This window comes from Fringilla coelebs (assembly GCF_963513975.1).
Source record: "Fringilla coelebs genome assembly, chromosome: 17".
NCBI lineage: Eukaryota > Metazoa > Chordata > Aves > Passeriformes > Fringillidae > Fringilla > Fringilla coelebs.
In genome coordinates, this window is record NC_140043.1 from 4,952,297 (window position 1) to 4,972,221 (window position 19,925).

At 50.9% G+C, this 19,925-nt stretch overlaps 2 protein-coding genes across 4 annotated transcripts in view; both read left to right on the forward strand.

Annotated features, from left to right (window-relative positions):
- The window catches only part of MSI1 (musashi RNA binding protein 1), a gene marked incomplete at its 5' end in the record, with an annotated part of 28,760 nt that extends 16,004 nt beyond the window's left edge, over positions 1-12,756 (forward strand). For 2 of the 3 annotated variants that reach the window (XM_084217419.1, XM_084217420.1), the window contains 9 exons: positions 1,642-1,690; positions 3,699-3,781; positions 4,427-4,544; positions 6,140-6,220; positions 7,471-7,527; positions 10,326-10,394; positions 10,517-10,671; positions 11,112-11,177; positions 12,049-12,756. In XM_084217419.1, the coding sequence (XP_084073545.1) occupies positions 1,642-1,690; positions 3,699-3,781; positions 4,427-4,544; positions 6,140-6,220; positions 7,471-7,527; positions 10,326-10,394; positions 10,517-10,671; positions 11,112-11,153 (654 nt within the window). In that variant the 3' untranslated portion in view covers positions 11,154-11,177; positions 12,049-12,756. The remainder of the gene's footprint in view (positions 1-1,641; positions 1,691-3,698; positions 3,782-4,426; positions 4,545-6,139; positions 6,221-7,470; positions 7,528-10,325; positions 10,395-10,516; positions 10,672-11,111; positions 11,178-12,048) is intronic. The other variant, XM_084217421.1, reaches the window with a different exon arrangement.
- A 3,773-nt stretch (positions 12,757-16,529) lies between these two features.
- On the forward strand, positions 16,530-18,401 carry PLA2G1B (phospholipase A2 group IB; the record flags this gene model as incomplete). Its single annotated transcript, XM_084217235.1, has 4 exons — positions 16,530-16,596; positions 16,670-16,832; positions 17,555-17,682; positions 18,280-18,401. The coding sequence occupies exons 1-4, from the start codon at positions 16,563-16,565 to the stop codon at positions 18,399-18,401; spliced, it is 447 nt and encodes a 148-aa protein (XP_084073361.1). The 5' UTR covers positions 16,530-16,562.
- Positions 18,402-19,925: the final 1,524 nt, after the last annotated feature.

A 19,925-nucleotide genomic window follows, 5' to 3' on the forward strand; every position in this document is an offset into this window, starting at 1 on the left:
GGAATGGATCTAAATTTTAAAATGAGGAAAACCAGACAATAAAACCTGTTGAACTTTTTTTAAGCCACGTTGGGTTTCTCTCCAGCACATCACAGTTGTGCTGTGCCATCAAGGGAAGTGTTGCAGATGTGGGAGCAAGTGACAATGGGGAATGACAGTGTGAGGAGCTGCCCTCAGCGCCCATCTCCCTAACTGTGTGTCCTGGGAAGCTGCTGAGGAGTTGCTTTGGGTCTGTGTCAAGGCTTATGTCCCCTGTGGCTCCAGGCTGGATGCTTGGCATGTTTCTCAGGTGTTTGTTTACTTGGCTGAGGGAGGCTGAGCCAGGATGGTTAGTGTGTGAGATGAGCAGGAGCCAGGTTGTCTGTTGTCACCTGGAGTGGATGTGTTAGACAATGCCAAGGGCATCAAATATGATCCCTGTCTGCTTATGATGGTACTGGAATTGTCAGTAAGGGCTCCTTCCATCCACCCAGCCCTGAGGTGGAGCTGTGTGTCCTGGGGGCCTGAGAGTAGGAGCCTCTCCCTTCCTGACTGGGGTTGTGGGGTCTCCATGAGCAAAGCCCGTGCCTGGCTGTGCCAGGGCATGGGCAGCGCTCTGCCCTGTCCAGTGACTGTTCAGAAGGAGGCAGCAATGCAGATTCTTCCCGGGGTGAGACAAGGGAGTAATCCTGTAGAGTTGGGGGGTGTGCAGGGCGTGCTGCTCAGGGAGGGGCTGTCTCACATGGAGAAGGAGGAGGGCCAGGCAGCTGCTGGCCGGAGTCTGCTGCCACCTCCCCTGAGCACTTGCACGTCCAGTTTCATAATCGGATTAAGGCAGTGGTATTAGAGGAGGGATGGGTCAGTGGGACAGGTTTACACTGAGGCTTACACGGAGGGGATTGAAGTGTATTTTTTAACCCTGCTCGGGCTGACCTGCGGAGTGGATGCGGCTCCACAAGGCAACACCCGCGGGAAGATGGGGGGAAAAGTGGCACCAGGCGGTGATGGGGAGGAGAGCAGCCCCAGGCCGGCTGGGGGATGGGATCCGGCTGCCCCTCCCCCCCCCCCCCTCCCGGGAAGGCAGCCTTGCTCAGGCCTTGCAGTAAATTTGCTCTAATTACAGCCTCCAGCAGTGGGAAACCTCACTTAGAGGAAAGGCTCCTCATGGGATGGGGGTGGGGGCGCTTCCCAGCTTTCCCAGGCAGGCTCTGTTGTCTGAGGCCTCCGCTTCCCCCACCGCTGGGAGGCCCCTTATTCCTCTCCCCTCTCCAGCTTTGCTTCTCTGCCCCCCTTTGATTCTCCTCTCCTTTGAGGCCGGGATTTGGGAACAATGCCCTCCCTGCTCCTTGGCCCCCGGCTGGAGCTGCAGGCAAACAATCAGGGTCACTTGCTGCCAGGGGCTGGGCCGAAAGGGCTCAGCCCAGCAGCACCTGCCCCGGGCTGGTGGGGGGACCAGGACCATGCTGGTTGTGGCTTGAGGAAGTGCCTGGTGTAATAGCTTATGTGTACTGCACATGTGTGCACACCCTGTTTCCTTTTTGGGGACAGGATGTCTCATCTTGATCCCCTCAGGTTTGGGAAAGCCAGGGAAGCTCTGAACAATTGTGTTGGAGGATGCTTGTTGCAGCAGTAATAATCTGATTGTAGCCATTCTCTTTGCAGGTGGATGATGCGATGCTGATGTTTGACAAAACAACCAACCGACACCGAGGTGAGAGCTTCTTCTGGCTCTAGGAAAGGTTACTGCAGAGGATTTGCCTCCTGCCTTGCCTAGGGAGGGGTCGGTATCCCAGCAGCAGGGGATGCAAGTCACAGCTGCTCTCTTATCTTGCCTCCAGTCACCCCATTCTTTTGCATCTGCATCTTTTACTAGTGGCCCTTGCAGCACAGAGAGCTTTTGTCCTGTGCGTTTCCTGTGCTGTAAACTCGTCGAGTTGCAGATATGTGAGAGGAGACGGCCCCCTCCTCTGCATGCTCACCTCCGTGGCTCCAGTCTGCAGTGTGTGTCTTACCTTGTCCCGAGTAATCTGAGCTCTGGGAAAGCTGACACGAGAGCCTGAAGAGTGCCTGCTTCTCGCCCCTTCCTCGGCCTGGAGCCCACTTGTGCTCCCAGGTCACCTTTTCTTACCCGAGTCCTGCTGGTGGAGTCTGGTTACAGGATGGGAGCAAGGCTGTACTATTTGTGCTACACGGACACAGCCCATCCATGGGTGTCCCTGCCTTCCTGGTCAGTCCTCAGACCAACTACCTGGTAGTGTGGCAGGGCTTGACAATTGCATCCAACTTGGAGATTTAATGGCAACAGCTTGACCTGCAAACTTAGCTTCAGCCTCTTCCCAGTCAGGGTCAGTAACAGCCCTGTGCTGGCCGCCTTCCTGTGTGTTGTTTGAAGCACTTCCAAGCACTCCTGCCCCCAGAGCAGTGAGGGAACTCTCCCTTCTGCTCTTGCTACTCTCTGTGCCCTTCAGATTTTTACTTTTTTCTAAAGCCATTAAATCTACTCTGACTGCCAGGCCTCGGCAGTCCTAGGATGTTGTTCCAGCTTCATCTTGAAAAGGAAGAAGCATTAACCCCTGTTCCTCCATGGGTGCCTGCCAGTCACTGGTCCAATTAGAGCTGTTGGGCATTTTGGGAGGCAGCAGGGAGAGCTGCCAGCCACTGTGTCAACAGTGAGGGGCTCAGCCCAGGGCATAGCAGGCCTGGTTGGGAGTGTGATGGGGCTCAGGACTGCTTTTGACATTTTTCTGCTGAATTCCTGAGCTCCTCTGCTTATGGGTGTTGAGGTGATTGGTGTGAATCTACCTAGGCACAGAGAGATGGAGGGGTTTATAGCGAGGTGTTTCTGGCAGAGTGGAGAAAAGGTGGGGTTCTGGGCAGTGGATTCCCATCTGCTTTTGAATGGTATTTTATAGCACCATGGAATTGGCCAGCTCTGGGAAGCGGGAAGTTCTGCTTAATCCCAGCTTGCTTGCACAGCAAGCTTTAAGGCATCCTCCCACCTGCCTCAGTTCTCCGGAAACAGTTGCAGTCAGTTTAGAGGAGTTCAGTCTGCCCACCCAAGCTGGGCTTTGCCAGAACTGTCAGCAAAGGGGTTGGTGAGAGAAAGGAGGTGTGAGCGTGGGCCAGAGGCCAGGAACACGCTGTCCTGTCTTACCCCAGATACAAACATTACTTTGGTGAAACTTTGCAAATCGCTGTGCCTGTATCTGCCTCGCTGTGTGCAGCTGCACTGCTGATCTGTGCCTGCTCACACGAGGCTTTATGGCCAGTGCCTGCGAGGGAGCTGCAGGGTATTCCTGCTGGTGGGGTGCGTTTAGTGAGGGTGGTGATGTCCTGGCAAGCAGCTGTTGCTTTCCCCACTGATTCTTTGTGTGAGCATCTGCCCAGGTCCTCCCCAGTGTTACCAGCCATGTGGTTTGCCTTGCAAATAGCAAAGTTTAAAAAAAAAAAACAAAAACAAAAACCAACAAACCTGGGTTTGAGACCAATTGGGTTCAGAGTGGGTGGGAAGTACAGGATGAGTAGGAGAGGAGAATCTGTAAGAGGACAGTCCTGTTCTTGTGCATAAAAGTAGAATTTGCTGGAGAGGAAGATGAGTGACAGCTGTTTTCGAAAGGGCCGATTGTACTCTCCTTTTCTCCTGCCAATAAAAGGCTGTGAGTAGAGGGTTCAAACTGTGAGAGGTCTGACCTGATCAGGGAGTTTTGCTTTTTCTTCAGGATTTGGGTTTGTCACATTTGAAAGTGAAGACATTGTGGAAAAAGTATGTGAAATCCACTTCCATGAGATCAACAATAAAATGGTGAGTGTCTGGGGCAGAGCTGGGGGGAGCAGGGATAGAGATGTGGGAGAGAGCAGGGCAGTGGCACAGAGGCAGGGTGTGAGGCACTTGGGTCCTGATGCATGTTCTCTGCCGCGGGGGAATCAGATTGAGTCTTTTTCCAAAAATCACAGCAGTCAGTCTGGGGAAGAAATTCACTGTATGGGGGGGAGCAAGCATAATACTGAGTTCTCAAGGAGGAGAGCTAACTAAACAAGGAATTGTACTGTGCTTGGAGTTTTTGAAGTTACAAAAAACCTTGTAGTGGCCTGGGAGGGGACAGATAAAGGTTTTACCTTTATTCAGAAATGAGGAAAATTAGGCTTTGAGGCTCAGGTGCAGGGTCAGGTAGAACATCAAGGGTAAGGCCACAAAGAGAAAAGCAGTGCTGGAGCTCCCCATTGCCTGTGGTGGCTGCAGAGCAAGAGGGAAGGCTGGCACCATGTGGGCTGGGGACAGCGATGCCAGAGAAGGGCAGCAGAGCAGGCTGACAGCAGTGGCTGGGGCTGGGACGTGCTGTCACGCAGGCAGCCCTGCCTGACCTGCCTGTGCTCTGTGGCTGTGTCCTGTGACAGTCTGTGATCCAGCCTGTGACAGGCAAGCCTGATCCTTACTTTCCTGTGGCAGGTGGAGTGTAAAAAAGCTCAGCCGAAGGAGGTGATGTCCCCAACGGGCTCTGCACGAGGGCGGTCCCGAGTCATGCCTTACGGGATGGATGCCTTCATGCTGGGGATCGGCATGCTGGGTAAGCCCCCGGTCAGCTCTGCCGCGCTCCCCCCGCTCCCGGCCGTGCCAGGCAGCAGCTTAGAGGTTTATTCCGGGAGCGGCGGGGCGGCCAAGGGCAGCGCTCCCCGTGCGGGGCCACCGGGACCTGTTCGCGATCGCAACTTGCCCTCTGGTGGCATCTGGAAAAACTGCAGACGGGCCACCGCCGCCCTGCGACAGCCGGGCTGGCCTGTGGCAGCCAGGCTGGCTGGGCTCAGCCCCTGCGGGGCGGCTCTGCCCCTCGGCAGCTCCTCCACGGTCCCGCAGGACCGTGGCACCTGGACAGCAATTCCTTCATGTGGAATGAGATGTGACTGCAGAGCTGAGTGTGGAGTAATCTGTACCCAGGCCTCTTCATGCCATACTTGTACAGGCTTTCTGATGAATTAGTTGATTAAAGAGCCACTAAGCTTCCACTTGAAGCAGTGGTCTGTGTAAATGTTCCCACTGCCATTTAAAGACTGTTAAAATGCCCTTAAAGTTCTAGTTCAGTGTTGTCTGTGTTCCCTCCCTCTCAGGTACAGTAAAAACCTGGTATTGCAGGGAAAGTTGCACATTTATCATGGGACTGTCTTGTAAGGAGAAGTTGGTGACAAGCAGGCTGGGTTTCATGTCTACCAATGCTCCCAAGACAAAAGCATTCAGATAAAAATTTAAAAATGAAAAACAAAAGTAATTTTTAGCCCTATCTGTAGGACACTATTTTGTAGGACCACAAAATCTCATGCCTGGATCTGAGAGTCAGCATGATCCTTCCAGTGTGGGTGCTGTTACTGGCTTTTCTCTCTTCTCACTTTCATTGGAGCCAGGACTGAGCTGACCCAAGAGCGCTGTTTGCTCAGGATCATTGCTGGTGTTGCTGGGCAGGATGTACTCAGCCTGGCTCTCAGTGCTAAGCCTGCTGAGTAGCAGTTAGTCACTGAACAAAACCCCCAAAAGGGCATTTTTCCACCAATGTTTTCACTTGACTTATTGAAGGAAAATAAATCTCCAGCCGGTGGTTTTGGGTTTTGCCTTTTCTAAGCCATCTGAATTTAAAGCAGCAAGACTCAAACTGAGTCACTGGGAAATCCACAGATTCTTGTCTTGGGAGATCTCAAATTAAATATTCATCTGTGAGTCAATGCCCTGCATTCTCACAGGCTTGTTCCTATAGGTGGTCAGCTTCCTGGGGAAGAGCAGGACTTGTGCTCCTGCCTGCGCCACGAAGAAATGTTCTTTGTACCTGCATTCACCAACCCTTCTAGTGCAAAAGTGACTCAGCCATTCAAATGCCCCCTCCTCCCTGATCTCCCGGTTGTAAATCCAGCTGATGCATCAGAAAGCCTTAGTCTGCACAGCTGTGACTCTGAGAAGGAAATCTCCATGTCCTTGCATGTTGGGAGGAAGAAAAAATTAAATGGGCCTGCTAAAACTCCTCTGCAGGCTCGCACGTGTTGTGTGCTCTGCCCAGCGCTCTGCTGGGGCTTCTGCTGTTACCTGCCTCTGCTGTCTGATGCCAAAGGATGCTCCTGCTGCTCGTGAGCAGCCAGAACTTGCCAGCTTGCAGTAACGGAGTCCTGTTCTCTTCCCCAGGTTATCCGGGCTTCCAAGCTGCCACCTACGCGAGTCGAAGTTACACTGGCATTGCACCTGGTTACACTTACCAGTTCCCTGGTGAGTGGAGCTCCCTGCTCTGTTCTTTGGTCTGCCTTCAGGTGATGGGAGCCCCTGGCATGATCTATAACCCAGGCTCTGCCCCTTCCACCCTTTTCCCTGTTTGGTCTTTCTTTAAATTGGAGATGGATGTAGAAGGGGGATTGGAGAAGCCCTGGAATAGGTGGGAACAGCTTGTCCTTCGTTAGGATTATCCTCACACTGCAGTGGCAGGAAAAGCCCAAGGCTGCTCCCACGTCCTTTCTGCTGGCCTCCTCCGCAGGGCTGCTGCTGTGACACAGAAGGGCCCCGCAGCTCTGCCTGTCTCACCGCCTTTGTGTGTGTCTGTCTCTCTTTACCAGAGTTGCCACCACTCTGAAAGTAGCACAGAATGTTAAACCCCATGTGCCAGGGATCTCCTGGGCGTGCAAAAGGCAGGTGCCTGCAGCACTGCAGTTGTGTTCTGAACAGTGCCTGGACCACTCACAGCCTTCACAAAGCATCTGCTGGGCCAAGGGGCTGCAGATCCCCTGCAAACTGGGTGGTTTCTAACACTGCCATGTGCTGAGAACATGGATTCAGCGATCAATGGCTGGAGCCTGCTGTGCCGCAGCTGCTCAGAGCTGTGGGGCCTCCCCTCCTGCTCGTTGCCAGGCCGGGGAATGAGGCAGAGCACACGTAAGAGACACACTGTACTATTGCTATTGCTATTTTCTAGAGTTGTGGCAACTTTGAGCATCCCTTCCTTACTCCATCCCTCAGTGTGATGGTTGATATATGAAGTTTTGATATTAAGGGCTGGGAATGGGAAGTTTCCTCTTTGTCTGAGGTGAGCCCGGGCTAACTGGCTGAAAGTTGCTGTTGCCTCCTGGCTGTCTGGAAGCTCTCCATGAATCTAGCTGTAGTGGCTTCAAGTCCCTCATTGTAAACCTGTGCCAGGCTGAGCGTGGCACATACTGAGCACCCACTGGCCTTGCCGCTGAGAGGTCACTGCAGAGCGGTGCTCCAGGGCAGACCTGAGGCTATACAGTGACACTTAAACTCGCCCTGCCGTGGCCACATTTATTCCAAGGATAAATGGATCCTTTCAGCCTTCAGGGCAGGAGTCCAGCACCTTTCAGCACCAGTTATAAATCAGTTTAAAGAAGACACTGGCCTGGTTGCAGTCTGGTTGCAGACTGCTCCCCCAGCAGACCCTGGCTGCTGTGTCTCTGGGGGTCTCCCTCGGGGCGTTTGATGAGTTCCTAAGCTGTCTTGCATTTCGTTTTTAGAGTTCCGTGTAGAGCGGACCCCTCTCCCGAGTGCCCCCGTCCTCCCTGAGCTCACAGGTCAGTCCCACTCATTTCCTAAACTCACAAGCTGGAAGGGGAGAAGGGGGCTTTGTGCTGTTTCAGTGGTATTGCTGCTCCACAGCCTGGTGCAGTTAGACTGGAAATGTGCCTTATTTCCTCTTTCATCTGGATAAGCTCCATCCAAAGCTGGGAATGGAAAGATGGAGAGGCAATCAGAGCCATGTGTACTGCCTCTGAAGAGGGCCATGCAGGTCCTTTCCTGCTGCTTGCCTCATTTTTAGCTCCTTGCTTCAGGCTGTATGTAGACCAGATATGGAAGCTGCAGAGAGCAGGGTGACTTCAACAGGTTTACAAATGGCTTTAACCTGAGCTGTTGCAAAGATGAAATTTGGAGTGCTGAGAGGAGGATGTGGATGCACTCTTGGTTGCTCTAATCCCATTTCCCTGGGAAGGAGTGGCTGCAGGGAATGCTTTCCCTGCTCTGAGCGGTGCACTTCCCCAGCTACTCCCACACAGGCTTCCCAGGTAGGAGTGAATGTGGTGGGACCTTGCAAAGTCCTGCAGTCCTTGTAGGGAGCTGTGGAACAAAATGGGAGCAGAGGATTGTTCTCAGTGTCCTTCCTCAAAGTGCAAATGCCCTCTGGATCCTCAGCCCCTGGGGTGTGTGCAGTGTGTTCTCCCTATGTGATGTTCCTTCTGTCTACTCTCCCTTCCATGGCCATGTTTTCCCCAGCTCTGTCCTGTCCATGGCTTCTGTCATAGAAAAGCAGCTTTGTGTAGCACTCTGCTCCCCGTGTGCCATTTCATTTCCACAGTGTTCCTCCTTCCCAGTGCTTCCTTGCCCCCACCTGTTTCAGGGTTTGAATCTCTCTGCAAAGGGGTATGGAAAACCTTCCTAGGAAGCCCTTCTGGAATTAGCAGTACAAACAGGCTTAAAAGGAGTTTCTTTGGCACAAAACTATGTTAATCCTCAGGGTCTCTCTGTTCATGAGGATGCTGAGGTTGGCAGCCACCAACGAACAAATTTCCCTGAGGGAGATAGGGGAAAACTAAATCCCATTTCCCTCATAACAAAACCCTTCCCTGACATCATGTATGCAGCTGCATAAGCACCTTTGAGCCTTCTGCTTGGCAAGCAAAGCAGATGTGTGTCCAGTTGTTTATTCACATGTGTGTTTTTCTGCAAAACCCATCACAATTGTAGAGGAACGTTGGTGACTTGGTAGAAGAGTTTCTCCCTTCATGTCCACCCCTGGCTGTCCTGTGCCTTTTCCTAGCAGAGGTGACTCGCCCGGGGCCAGGCTGTCACTGGTGGCTGGGGTGCACCGGAGCTCTGCAAAACAAGAAGTTATTAATGCTGCTGTCCTGGCTGGGTGCCACATTAGCTTACAGTCCTGAGTGTCTCGCTGAAGTACCAGCTGGGGATCGTGGCATTCTTCCCTCCCCGATACGCTTCCCTCCTGTTAAGCAGGCGCTGTGCAGCCTTGGCCGGGCCGCGGCTGCGGTTCCGTGCAGAGGCTGCAGTTGGCCCTGCGGAGGGCAGAGCCGTGCGCTCGAGGGCCCTTGTGCCTTCGAGTGGCTGCAGCACACATGGGCTGTGCTTCACGGCTCCGGGAGGGCAGCCAAGAGGAGGGGATGGCACAGGCAGGGATGCACACGCAGGTGCTTTGTCACCGCAGCACAAACCTGCAGATAAGACTGCAAAGGCAAGAAGGATTTTTCTTGGCAAAAGAGCTGGAGCTTTTGAGATGACCTTGCCTCCTTTCTCAGTAAAACCACATTCACTCGTGTGTTAGGGACTTGCAGCAGGGATGGGGCAGGAGGGTGGCCGCCAGCAGCCTTTCTTTCCCAGAACAGCATCTTTGGGGGTGATGTGAAGCAGCAACATGCCTGCATTGGCCCAGGGCCTGTAATGAGCGGCTAACCCAGATAGAAGCCTCGTATGACGTTTGCTTGAAACAGGCTGGTGCCTGCTACTAAATATTCCCTCCTAAGCTAGTCTGGGTTTCAGCCTTTACGCGATTGATTTGTTCTGACCTCTTTTTATGGTGCTCTAAACAGAATCACAGTGAATTTCACATTCAAGCATGAAATGCTGACCCAGTCATTTTAAGGGCAAAGAGAAACATACTGGCTAGATGCCTCTTGCCCTGAGGGCAGAATGCCTGTGGCAGTAGAGTTGGGAATTAGAACTGCTACATATAAATGAAGACTTACTGTTTTAATTAAGCCATTTCTAGTTCCTGCTCCCTAGGTATATGTTTCCTGCTTTTCTACAATAAACAAAAAGGTTTTGAGCAATCAGGAGCAAAACTCAGTGTGGGGAGAATGGTATGTCTTGAGCAAAGAAATAGGGAGAAAGAGCCTATTAAACTGTTATTCAAGAATATTAACAAGAGACAGAGGAGGGGCTGAGCCTCAGGATGTTAAGCTTCAGCTGCTGTCCCTGAGCTATTGCCATTCTCCACATTTACTGCCAAAATCTGGATCTGTAGCTTCAGATTAACTGCATCTTGCGAGCTTAGTAGTGACAGGATACATCTGAAATTGCCCACTTCTCATTCAGCTCTTCCACACCATGCCTTTGGCTGCTCTGGGATGTGGGCTTGACAGAGCATGGCTCGTGTATTCCCCTGGACATTGGCTGTGCAAAAGAACACTGATAAATTCAGGGCTTTGCACTTCTCTGTTGTCATCCTTTAATGTCCTCTGTGGTGCACTAAGCCAATACATATGTGTGAGCCCAGTATTTTGCAGTAGGAAATGCAGGCTCCCTTTGAGGAGTTTCCCATGTAGCCACAGTGCTCCTGAGATGCCCGTTCCTTCTTTTCCAGCAATCCCCCTCACTGCGTATGGACCGATGGCAGCAGCAGCGGCTGCGGCGGCCGTGGTGCGAGGGACAGGTAACTCCACTTTCCTCCCCAGCACGGGTCCTGTAGGAGGTTTGCCAAGGGGCTGCGGGAGGGGGGTGGGACAGGGTTGCATTTTTGGGATCTTCACTACGTAGTTCTGCTGCCTGCTGTAGGTTCCACCCCCAGTCGCACCGGAGGCTTTCTGGGCACCACCAGTCCCGGGCCGATGGCAGAGCTTTACGGAGCCGCCAACCAGGACTCAGGGGTCAGCAGTTACATCAGCGCTGCCAGTCCCGCCCCGAGCACCGGCTTTGGACACAGCCTAGGGGTGAGTGCTCCCTCTGTCCCTCTGGAGGGAGGAACATGGGGGGTGGGCTGTGCCTCCATGTGGTGAGGGAGGTAAGCCGCAGCAGGCAGCCCCCTCAGCCCACAGTCTCTTTCCTGGTGATGAAATACCACCCACTGCAGCATTGGCTGTGCCACTGCTGAGCCCCAGACCAAGATGGACGGTGCAGAGCCCACATTGGCTCTCTCTGATCACCACTCAAGGTCCTGATCTCCAGTCCTTTCCCTGATCTAGCTCAGGCTTTCCAAGAGCCCATCTTGGCCCTGACACAGCATTCTGCAGGGCAATGTGATCTTTAGACCTGGCACCTCCAACTGAAAACATTTACTCTGTCATCTGGGCCATGACTGAATTTGTTGTGTTAGCAATTCTTCTTCACTGTTCTTTTGTTTAATAGTGGGGTTTTAACTCTTTCTTCACAGGGTCCCTTGATTGCAACAGCTTTTACCAATGGGTATCACTGAAGCTGGGGACCAAGGAGGCAGGAGGTAAGACAGCTTTGAACAGGAGCAGGTAATGAGAGAGAGGAGTGAGGTTCTGAGCTGGTCCCTGTGCTTGGGCTCTCAGCTGAAGCTGTGGATGTTGCTGCGAGGCTCCATGGCCTGGCCCAGCCTTTGGGAGGAGTCCTGTGGCCAGCCTGGGCTCTCTCCTGAGCCAGGAGGCTTGGCAGGTTGGGTTCCTACTGAACGCTCCCCAGGCTGGGAGTGGAGAGTGTCTTAGTGTCTGGCACAAAGAGGAAGAAAATGAAGCACTGACAAAAAAAGAAAACATCTGCAGGGTTGGCCAGAGTCACAGCCCAGCTCCACCATACACCTGCTTGTTCTCACTGCTGCTGAGACCAGTCTCTGGGAAGTGAAGTTTTTCATCTCCTGCCTGGGAGAAGGGCAGAAGGATAATCTGATCAGTTCTGGTATTGGTCCTTGGATGGGCTAAGAGGGAACTGGTGAATAGTTTTTGTTTGCTTTGCAAATGTGACTGAAGTTAACTGGCTTAAATTTAAAATTAAAAAAAGTAAACAACCAGCTTTTCAAAAAGGAGGGCAAAAACTGGAGGGAGCAGTGGCCACAGACAGGAGCTCATGGCAGCCTGGCAGGGCTGGACTCTGCTATGTCCCAGCCCTCATAGGACTAGGCCACGTGGTGTGTGGGACCTCTTTCCCCAGGCCTGCACATTGCCATTGAAGACGGAAACATCTCTGCCATGCCCTGTCCCTGTGCCAGCCATGTGCAGAGCAAGACTGTGCTGGGGCAGAGTTTGAGTATTGAGTGTTTCTGTCAGATCACACCAGAAGAAAACCCCAGGAGGAAAGCTGTGGCTGTTCTAGACCCTGTCCCTTCCCTCCCCTGCTGTTTCCCGCAGATTCCCCAGTGACCTAACCGAGGACAGCGCGTGGCTGGAGGATCTGGTGAGCCTCGGGGGATGAGCCAAGGTTTCCTTTCTCTTGAATCAAACTGCACACTGCCGGCTGGCTGCCAGGCTCCTGCCGCCCTGCCCGATCTCTCCCTTTGACCAGACCACACTGGACTGAACCCGAGGAGATCATCTCGCTTTCCTACTAACCACCGACGGTTTACGCTTCCCCCTCCCTGCCCCCAGCCCACTGATTCTTCTTTTATTTATTTTATTAGCTGTTAGTTTTATTTTTTTATTTTATTTTTTTATCTTTTTTGGGGGCTGCCCCTTCTTTTTGTTGTTTGCTCTTTCCCGAGCTAGTAGACATATTTTATGAATTGGCTTTGTGATTGTGTTAGGTAGTTTTCATTGAGGAGTATTTTTATTTGGCTTTGAAACTGTTTTGAATATTTTCAACTCTGTTGTTTGTTGTCGTCAGTGTTTTTAAAGCACGGTATGTAACAAGAATGCAGTTCTGAAGGGAAGAAAGAGACAGAGAGAGAGCAAAGGCTGAGAGGAACTGCTGTATTTCTATTTTTTTTAAAGAAACTGTTTTTAATTGTTTCTGTTTTGTAAATGTGAGGCTTTGAAAAGTGTGAAACTCCAAGGATCCGAAAACGTTGGACATCGCTATGGAACAAAACAAATGTATATTTTGCTAAGTGAAAAACACTATCCTTACAGCTGAAAGATTTTTTTTTCCTAGGTTTAGTTTTACGTGGGGTTTTCTTTTTCCTCCTGTATAATATGTAAATATCGTGAGCTGAACCTGGCTGCTGCCTGCAGCCTGGCTCCAAGGAGCAGCTCCAAGTCCTGGACTTGGTGCCGCAGCGTGAGCAATACTCTCCAGCAGAATCCTGACAGGACTTCGTTCTTTTTTTGTACACCTTTTACTGTAAGATTTTAAGACCTCTGATGAGATGAGATGAAAGGGGGGCGGGGGGCGGGCGGGGTGAAACGTACCAGCCATCGGCTGTTTTGCTGAGCGGGTTAAAGCTGCTTCCAATTGCTTGATGTACAGACTCCATCCCTGGGCTCCGTAGCACCGGCTCTGGGCTGGCTTAGGGAAAGGGCTTTGCCGCCGTTGCTTGTCTTGGTTACTTTGAAAGGAATTCACTCTCCAAACTTTATCGCTTGCGTCAAGATTTCCTGGGAAAGGGGATCCTCCTCTGGAGGCGAGGGTATTGGAAGGGGTGTCAGCCAGGGGGAGATTTGGGTAGTCGTTCTGTGAAGGGCAGGGCTCTGGGATGGGGATTCATTAACAGGGGAGAAAAGCATTAGGGTGGTGATTTGGGGGCGGGTTAAGGGCTTCTCAGGGATTATATGAATTATAGAATTGCAGCTTCCCGTTTGCTTTACTCTGTGTTCTGAAGACTGTGGGAATTTGTCCGTTGTCCTGTGCGGGGTGATCTGGTCCCTTCTCCAGAACCTGCTGGGGCTTCCCCTGGTATGGTCCAGGCCTCTGCCAACCAGCACTCTGCCAGGGGAGACCTCCAGCAGGAATACATGGGGCAGGTTTGGGTCTGGATTTCAGTGAACCAAAGACCTTGTTAAGGGGGGTGATTAAGCCTTTTATTAAGATGCAGCCAAACTCTTTTCCCAGGGAAATAAAAGCTTCATCTTAAGTTTTAAAAATCATTCCCTCTCTTCCCCCAAACTGAGCCCCTGTAAAGGAGATGGGCATTTAGAAAAGGACTGGGAGGGCCACAGTGCCCACAGGGCCCTTTTTCTCTTCTATCTCTCCCCCGTCTGCTGGAACTTGTCCTGACCTGGGCGATGCGTTTGGAGAGTTCTGTTTAGGTAAGAAAGTACTTAACAGATCAGTACTGAAAACACAAAGCAATAATTTTTGTTACTGAGACAAGAGTCTGTATGTCTGTTTTTTTAAATATTTCCTAATTAAAGAAGAGCTGCATTTTATTGGGTTTATTTTTATTCTATATACTTCAAATTTGGGTCTGCGGACAGCGCTTTCCTCCCTCTTGGTGTATGCGCTGAGCTGCTTCCGTGCCCCCTCCAGACATCCCGGGCCAGCTGTGCTGCTGCTGGGCTGTGAGTCACTCTCTGGCCACTGCCTGGAGGCTGGGGCTCTGGTTTCAGGGTGGGCATTTTTTTTAAAAGAAATAAAGCTGTGTTTTTAAGCCAGTAAGTTATTACACTCCAGTGTTTGTTCTCTCCACACCTGTAACCCTTTTTCCAGATTTCAGTTTTAAATTCCTAATAAATTATTTGAAAACTGTCCTTCTCTGTCATTATTTGGGGGTGCAAGGTTTTCCAGTGGGGGAGATTTCAGGACCTGGCAGGAATTGAATCCTGCCTTGAGGAGAAAAGCCCCAGGCAGGTCTCTGATTTGCTGTTCTGCTCCCACGCTATGGCAGTGGCGAGTTTATAATGTGAGGCAGATCTGGTTTTAGGAGAGATTGTGTCTCTTTACGTTACAGAGGTTTTGTGTAAGTATTTGTAGGTTCAGGAAAGGAGAGAATGTGGTGCTTACAGGTTTAGAACATACCCTGGATTCAATTGACTATGGTGGACCAAGGAACCTAGATGCAAGGAAGTAAAGTCCTTAAGAGACAAAAGAGAAAAAGGAGAATTTTAACAGTGTGGAATAGTAGGGAATTCTGCAATAGGCTTATAAAATAGTCTTAAAAATAATTTATGCTAAAACTTATAAATTGGAACCAGTTGTAGGTTGAAATGTGTTCACAAGTTTACCAAGGGACCAGTGGCTTTGTATACAGCACAGGTTGGGGAAACCAAAAATAGCATTGGTGGAAAAATCTGTACTCTGCTGGGATTTTTCTCATGAGGCACTCTTGTAAAACTCATGTGGTTGCTTTCCCATACTTGGTGATCCTTTTGTTGAACTAAAAATGTAGGAAATTGTTGACTTATGATTTTGAAATGGCCAGTCGACTGGAAACTTGCTAGGAAACATCAATAATACATCAGATACTGAGAACAGAGGAAAAAGGAACCGAACTCCAAAGTTTCATAGGTAAGAAAACATTTTTTTTTTAATGTTAAAAGCAGAGAAGACAGAGATCTCTTAAGTGGATATTGAAGGGAAAGTTGGCAGATTGATCTGTGGGCAAAAGAAAGAATTTTTTTTCTGAACTAACTGTGGTACAGATTGTCGTTTACATCAGCCTTTAATGTTTGTTCAATACTTGGTTAGAACACTGAGAATCTTAAATCAACCCAGCATCTGTTCAGCTGTAGGTAACCCATGGGTGGGGAGCCCCAGAATGGGAGCACTTGAAGAGATCAAAAAAGTCAGAATGGATCTGGTTGTTCAGCACCATGTCTAACTTTCCCTGGATGTCTTTTGGATATGTAACACACAGTGGGTACTGTGGGTGCCCTGGTGTAGTTTCAGACCCTATGAGGTAGAAAGTGTCCTCATCAACCCTTTGGAACTTACTGGTGGGATGTGAGCCCAAAGTTTCCTGCTTGAGCACCCTGGTGTACAGGGCGGTTGCAGAAATGTGGCCTTTGTGTTTCTTTGGTGCTTTGTTTATCAGTGCAGACTTGACAACCATGTCTAGGAACTGCATCTTGAGTGTGTAAAAATGCCAAACCTGTAGCCCTGAAAATGCCAGAGCCTCTGGGATTTAAATATGAGCACACTGTTTTACTTACCCCTGACTGATTCCAGGAAGATTTTTCTTACCCATTTTTTTGAACTTCTTTCAAGGTTCCCAACTCTCCTCATCCTATGGCATAGAAAACCAAAGGTTCTTAACTGGGTTCTGCATCGGTGTTGGAGAAAGAGAAACTGCTCTCAGTCACTGAAGACTTCTGTGTATGTTGAAACTTCTAAGCCTGGTTCATTTCCAATGTAGATTGCTTAAGGCCACTTAAAACCAGATACTACTCCTTGTTTAAGCCACCTCAAGGTTTTCCAGGTCACTTGGCTCCTGTTTCTTGTCTAGTAGTACCTCCTTCTCCTCTGTGTTTTTAAACTAAAGAATAGCTCGATTCCTTTTTTCAGTTGAGCTCATGCCAAATGGTCATTTGATGCGAGTGGACAACCTGTACCTTATTCTCTGAATTATGCCAGGAGAATCCATGGAGAGATCCAGGATTAATGAAATGTGGGATACCATAAAAAGAGGATGCAAGTATTAGTGGCAGGTGGTTATTAGTGCGCCAGAAACCTCCAACTTAACTACCATACTTCTATTATTTTTAAGTAGAGAGCCCTTAAAAATATCCAGATCTTTCAGGCTGACTTCTAATAATTCAATAGCAAAATCCTAGAGAGCAAATATTTGCTTTTCCAGCTTTTATGGATTTAACTCAATTGGCCTTCAACTGGTCATGCCACAACCTACTGCCCCCAGCCTCCGATGGAAGAAGTCTGTATTTAGTAACATAAATACTGGCTGGTTTATCTCATACCCATGAGATAAAAGGCGAGCCTGTTGTATAAAGACTCATTTCCCTTAGCACCAGTGTTTGTGTCAAGAGCTGCAAGAATGAAGTTCCTGGCCCTGCTTTTCCTGCTGTCGGGTGTGTAGGTGCCCTCGTCCTGGCGCAGGTAACCCCGAACCTGACTCTAACCACCCTGTGTGTCTGTCCGCAGTGGGCGCAGCCAGCGCCGAGGAGGTCTCACCCCGGGCCGTGTGGCTGTTCCGTGACATGATCAAGTGCACCCTGCCCAAAAGCCACCCACTGCTGGAATTCAACGGCTACGGCTGCTACTGCGGCTTGGGGGGCAGCGGCACTCCGGTGGACGAGCTCGACAGGTTTATAGCTCTGCTTTTACAAACCTCTTTCCTTGCTTGTACTTTCCTGCTTCAGCTTCAGCTCAGCTGGCCCTGCCTATGAACGTTTACAAAAATCTCTGGCTATTGTGAAGGAAGCTTTCTTTCACAGATGGATTCAGGGAAAAAAAGGATGTGCTCTATCACATCTTGATGCCTTATGACTAAGATAAAATATAATTACAGTAGCTCTTCTCTTCTATGGTGGCACAGTGTGCTCATTCTAGCTTTTTTTTTTTTTTTTCCAGCAGCAGTGCTGGTCCAGCAGCCTGGATGCAGTTCTGCACACTCTGCTTGGTGCTTGACCATCAACATGCACAGGCTGGGTTGCAAAATGCTAAGCAATGGCATGGGCAATTTAGAGACACACAAATCTGGCAGCCAAGTCTTGGATTGTGTTGGCTGAGAGCTTGTCAGCTACCTGAGGGGAAGTGTAGGGTAAACACCAGCTTTGGCTTTCCCTGTGCCCAATAGACAACTGTGAAGATGCTCCCATAAGTACGTATTTACCAGATACCTCTTGGACCATGAGCTGGCACAACTCTATCCCTTTGAGGTCCTTTGTGTCTGCCCTCTTATTGCTGGGTATCTTTTTTTTTTTTTGTCAAGAGCCTTGTCAAAGCAAACCTAACATATTTGTGTCTTACAGGTCAGTTGAGCCTGTGATTCTGGTATTTTCTAACCTTTTTCTCCCTGTTTCCCAGGTGCTGCCAAGCACATGATAACTGCTACTCAGAGGCAATGAAAATGGACTCCTGCAAATTCCTCCTGGACAACCCCTACACTAAGCTGTACCACTTCAGCTGCTCTAATGGGCAGGTCACATGTAGCAGTACGTCCATTTCCACTTCACTCCAGATGTTCTCCAGCCTCTCAGGAAAGAGCAGGGCTGTGTTACACTCACACCTCTGCACAGGGAGGCACGGTGCAAGTTCTTGCCAGGGGAGCTGGTCGTTAGAAAGAGGGCACCTCAAAGAGGCACTGGAATTAGTATTCTCTATATAGCCCACAATTCAGAGTTTGTGAAGATAGAGAAGCCGGTCTAGTCTTCAGGGGATTGAGTACTTTTCTGGCAGGCCTTCTAATGGCAGTATGCAAGAGATCAGCATGTTAACTTGGTATTGTTATACAGTTTCTGCCAGACACCTCTGATGAATAGTGGAGACTTTACAGGGCTCTGGAAGGTAGGTAAAGAGCAGAGAGGCTGGCAAATAAAGCTGCAGGGAAGAGAAGAAGGGGCAAGGAGAGAGATGGCTTGGCTGGAACACACACCTTTCAGGGCACTGGGTTAGTGGGCAGAAGCCTGTTCCCCCCTAGAACGATGGCAGCAGTGAAACGGGTACACCGTGAGAGCAGAAATGCCAGCCCGAGCCACTGCAGCGCCTGGCGAAGGAGCCGCGGGCTCTGACCGCTCCTCTCTCTCCTCCAGGCAAGAACAAGGACTGCGCCGCGTTCATCTGCAACTGCGACCGCACCGCTGCCATGTGCTTCGCCAAGGCGCCCTACAACCCCGAGCACAAGAACCTGGACGCCGACAAATACTGCAAATAGGCATTGTCCTGTGGCTCAGGGCGGCCGCAGGCCAAAATAAACAAATAAATAGCCAAAACCGATACTCTGGGCCGCTGCTCACTGCCGCGCTGAGGGGACGGGGCGACGGGCGGGGCGTGAGGGGGGAGGGAAGCCCCGCCCCCGTCCCCTCTGCCCAAGGCCCTGTGTAGCGCGCGAGGCACCGCCGCGTTCTCTGATTGGCCCTTGGAGGCGGCGGGGGCGGGGCGCACCTGCTTGCGGCCTCGCGTGCCCCCCCCGCCCCTCAGGTACCCGCGGGTTGGGGCTGCTGAGGGTGCGGCTGCGGCTTCGGCTTCCCGGCCTCACCCTCCCTCGGGGCGATCGCCCCTGCCTGCCCTCACCCTTCCGCGGCCCCTCGGGGCGATCACCCCTGCCTGTCCTCACTCTCCCGGGGCCCCTCGGGGCGACCGTCCCTGCCTGCCCTCACCCTCCCGGGGCTCCTCAGGGCGCCCTTCTCCCCCTCCCTCACCCTCACGGCCGCCCTCACTCTCCCGGGACTCCGGAGGGCGCCCTTCAAGCCTTCCCTCAGCCGCCCTTACCTCGGGCTGCCCAGCCTTAGCAGCAGCACAGCTGTCCCTCTTCCCCGGGGCGTCGCTGCGTGAGGGCCTTGAGCCTTCTGGTGCGCCTTTCTCCTGAGGGTCTCCTGCGTGCTTAGCCTGGGGAGCCCTTCTCCTGCCCTGTTTGCAGTCAGGAGCTGCAGAGAAGGAGGTAATGTCAGCCTGGAAGGCAGGGAGCCCCTCTGAGGGACAGTATCTGCCCCACTTTCCCAGCCCTGCCAAGGTCCTGTGCCAAAGCTGCCCCTCACCCTTGGTATGGGGTTTTGCTGGCAGGTATTTTTGGAGGTGTGGGTGAACTCCTGGGGCAGGGTCTACACACACCCCCTGCCTGCTGGCAGGGCGTGAGGAGGGCCCTGGTTCATCATCAGAATGAACTGTACCCAAACATGGAGCAGACCCCAAGGATCTGAGGGTGCTCTGGGAAATGAGAAACAAATGGAGAAGGAAGAAGCTGGCTTGGTATGTTATTGGAAGGTACTTGCAATGCCTTCCTTCTGAAAGTAAATGTATTTTTGAGGGCATTAGAATGATTTTGTGAAAGGATAGTGAATTGCATTTAGTTCTTTTCCTTGAAAAGGGGAAAGGATTGTGTCACAGCCAGACATTCCATTTTATGGTAGATTGAGTCCTGGTTTTGTACCAGTATTGGTTGCTTATTTTTCTCAGGTGTTTGTGTATGTGAATTTTCTGGAAACATTGAGTGCTTGGAGTCCTCCACAGAAATCATGAGGATCCTGGATGTGATCCTGTCATATGGCCAAAATGAATCATTTTTAGGGCTGCAAGAGCAAGATGAGGTCTCTTATACTCACTCACTAGCTTAGATTCTCTGAAATTATTGTTTGTAGAACAGTAAAGCTCCTAAGTAAATGTTACTAAAATCCCCTTATGATAAACCTCATTGTAGAGAAAAAAAGTAAAATATCATCAGTATCTGGAAGGAAAACTG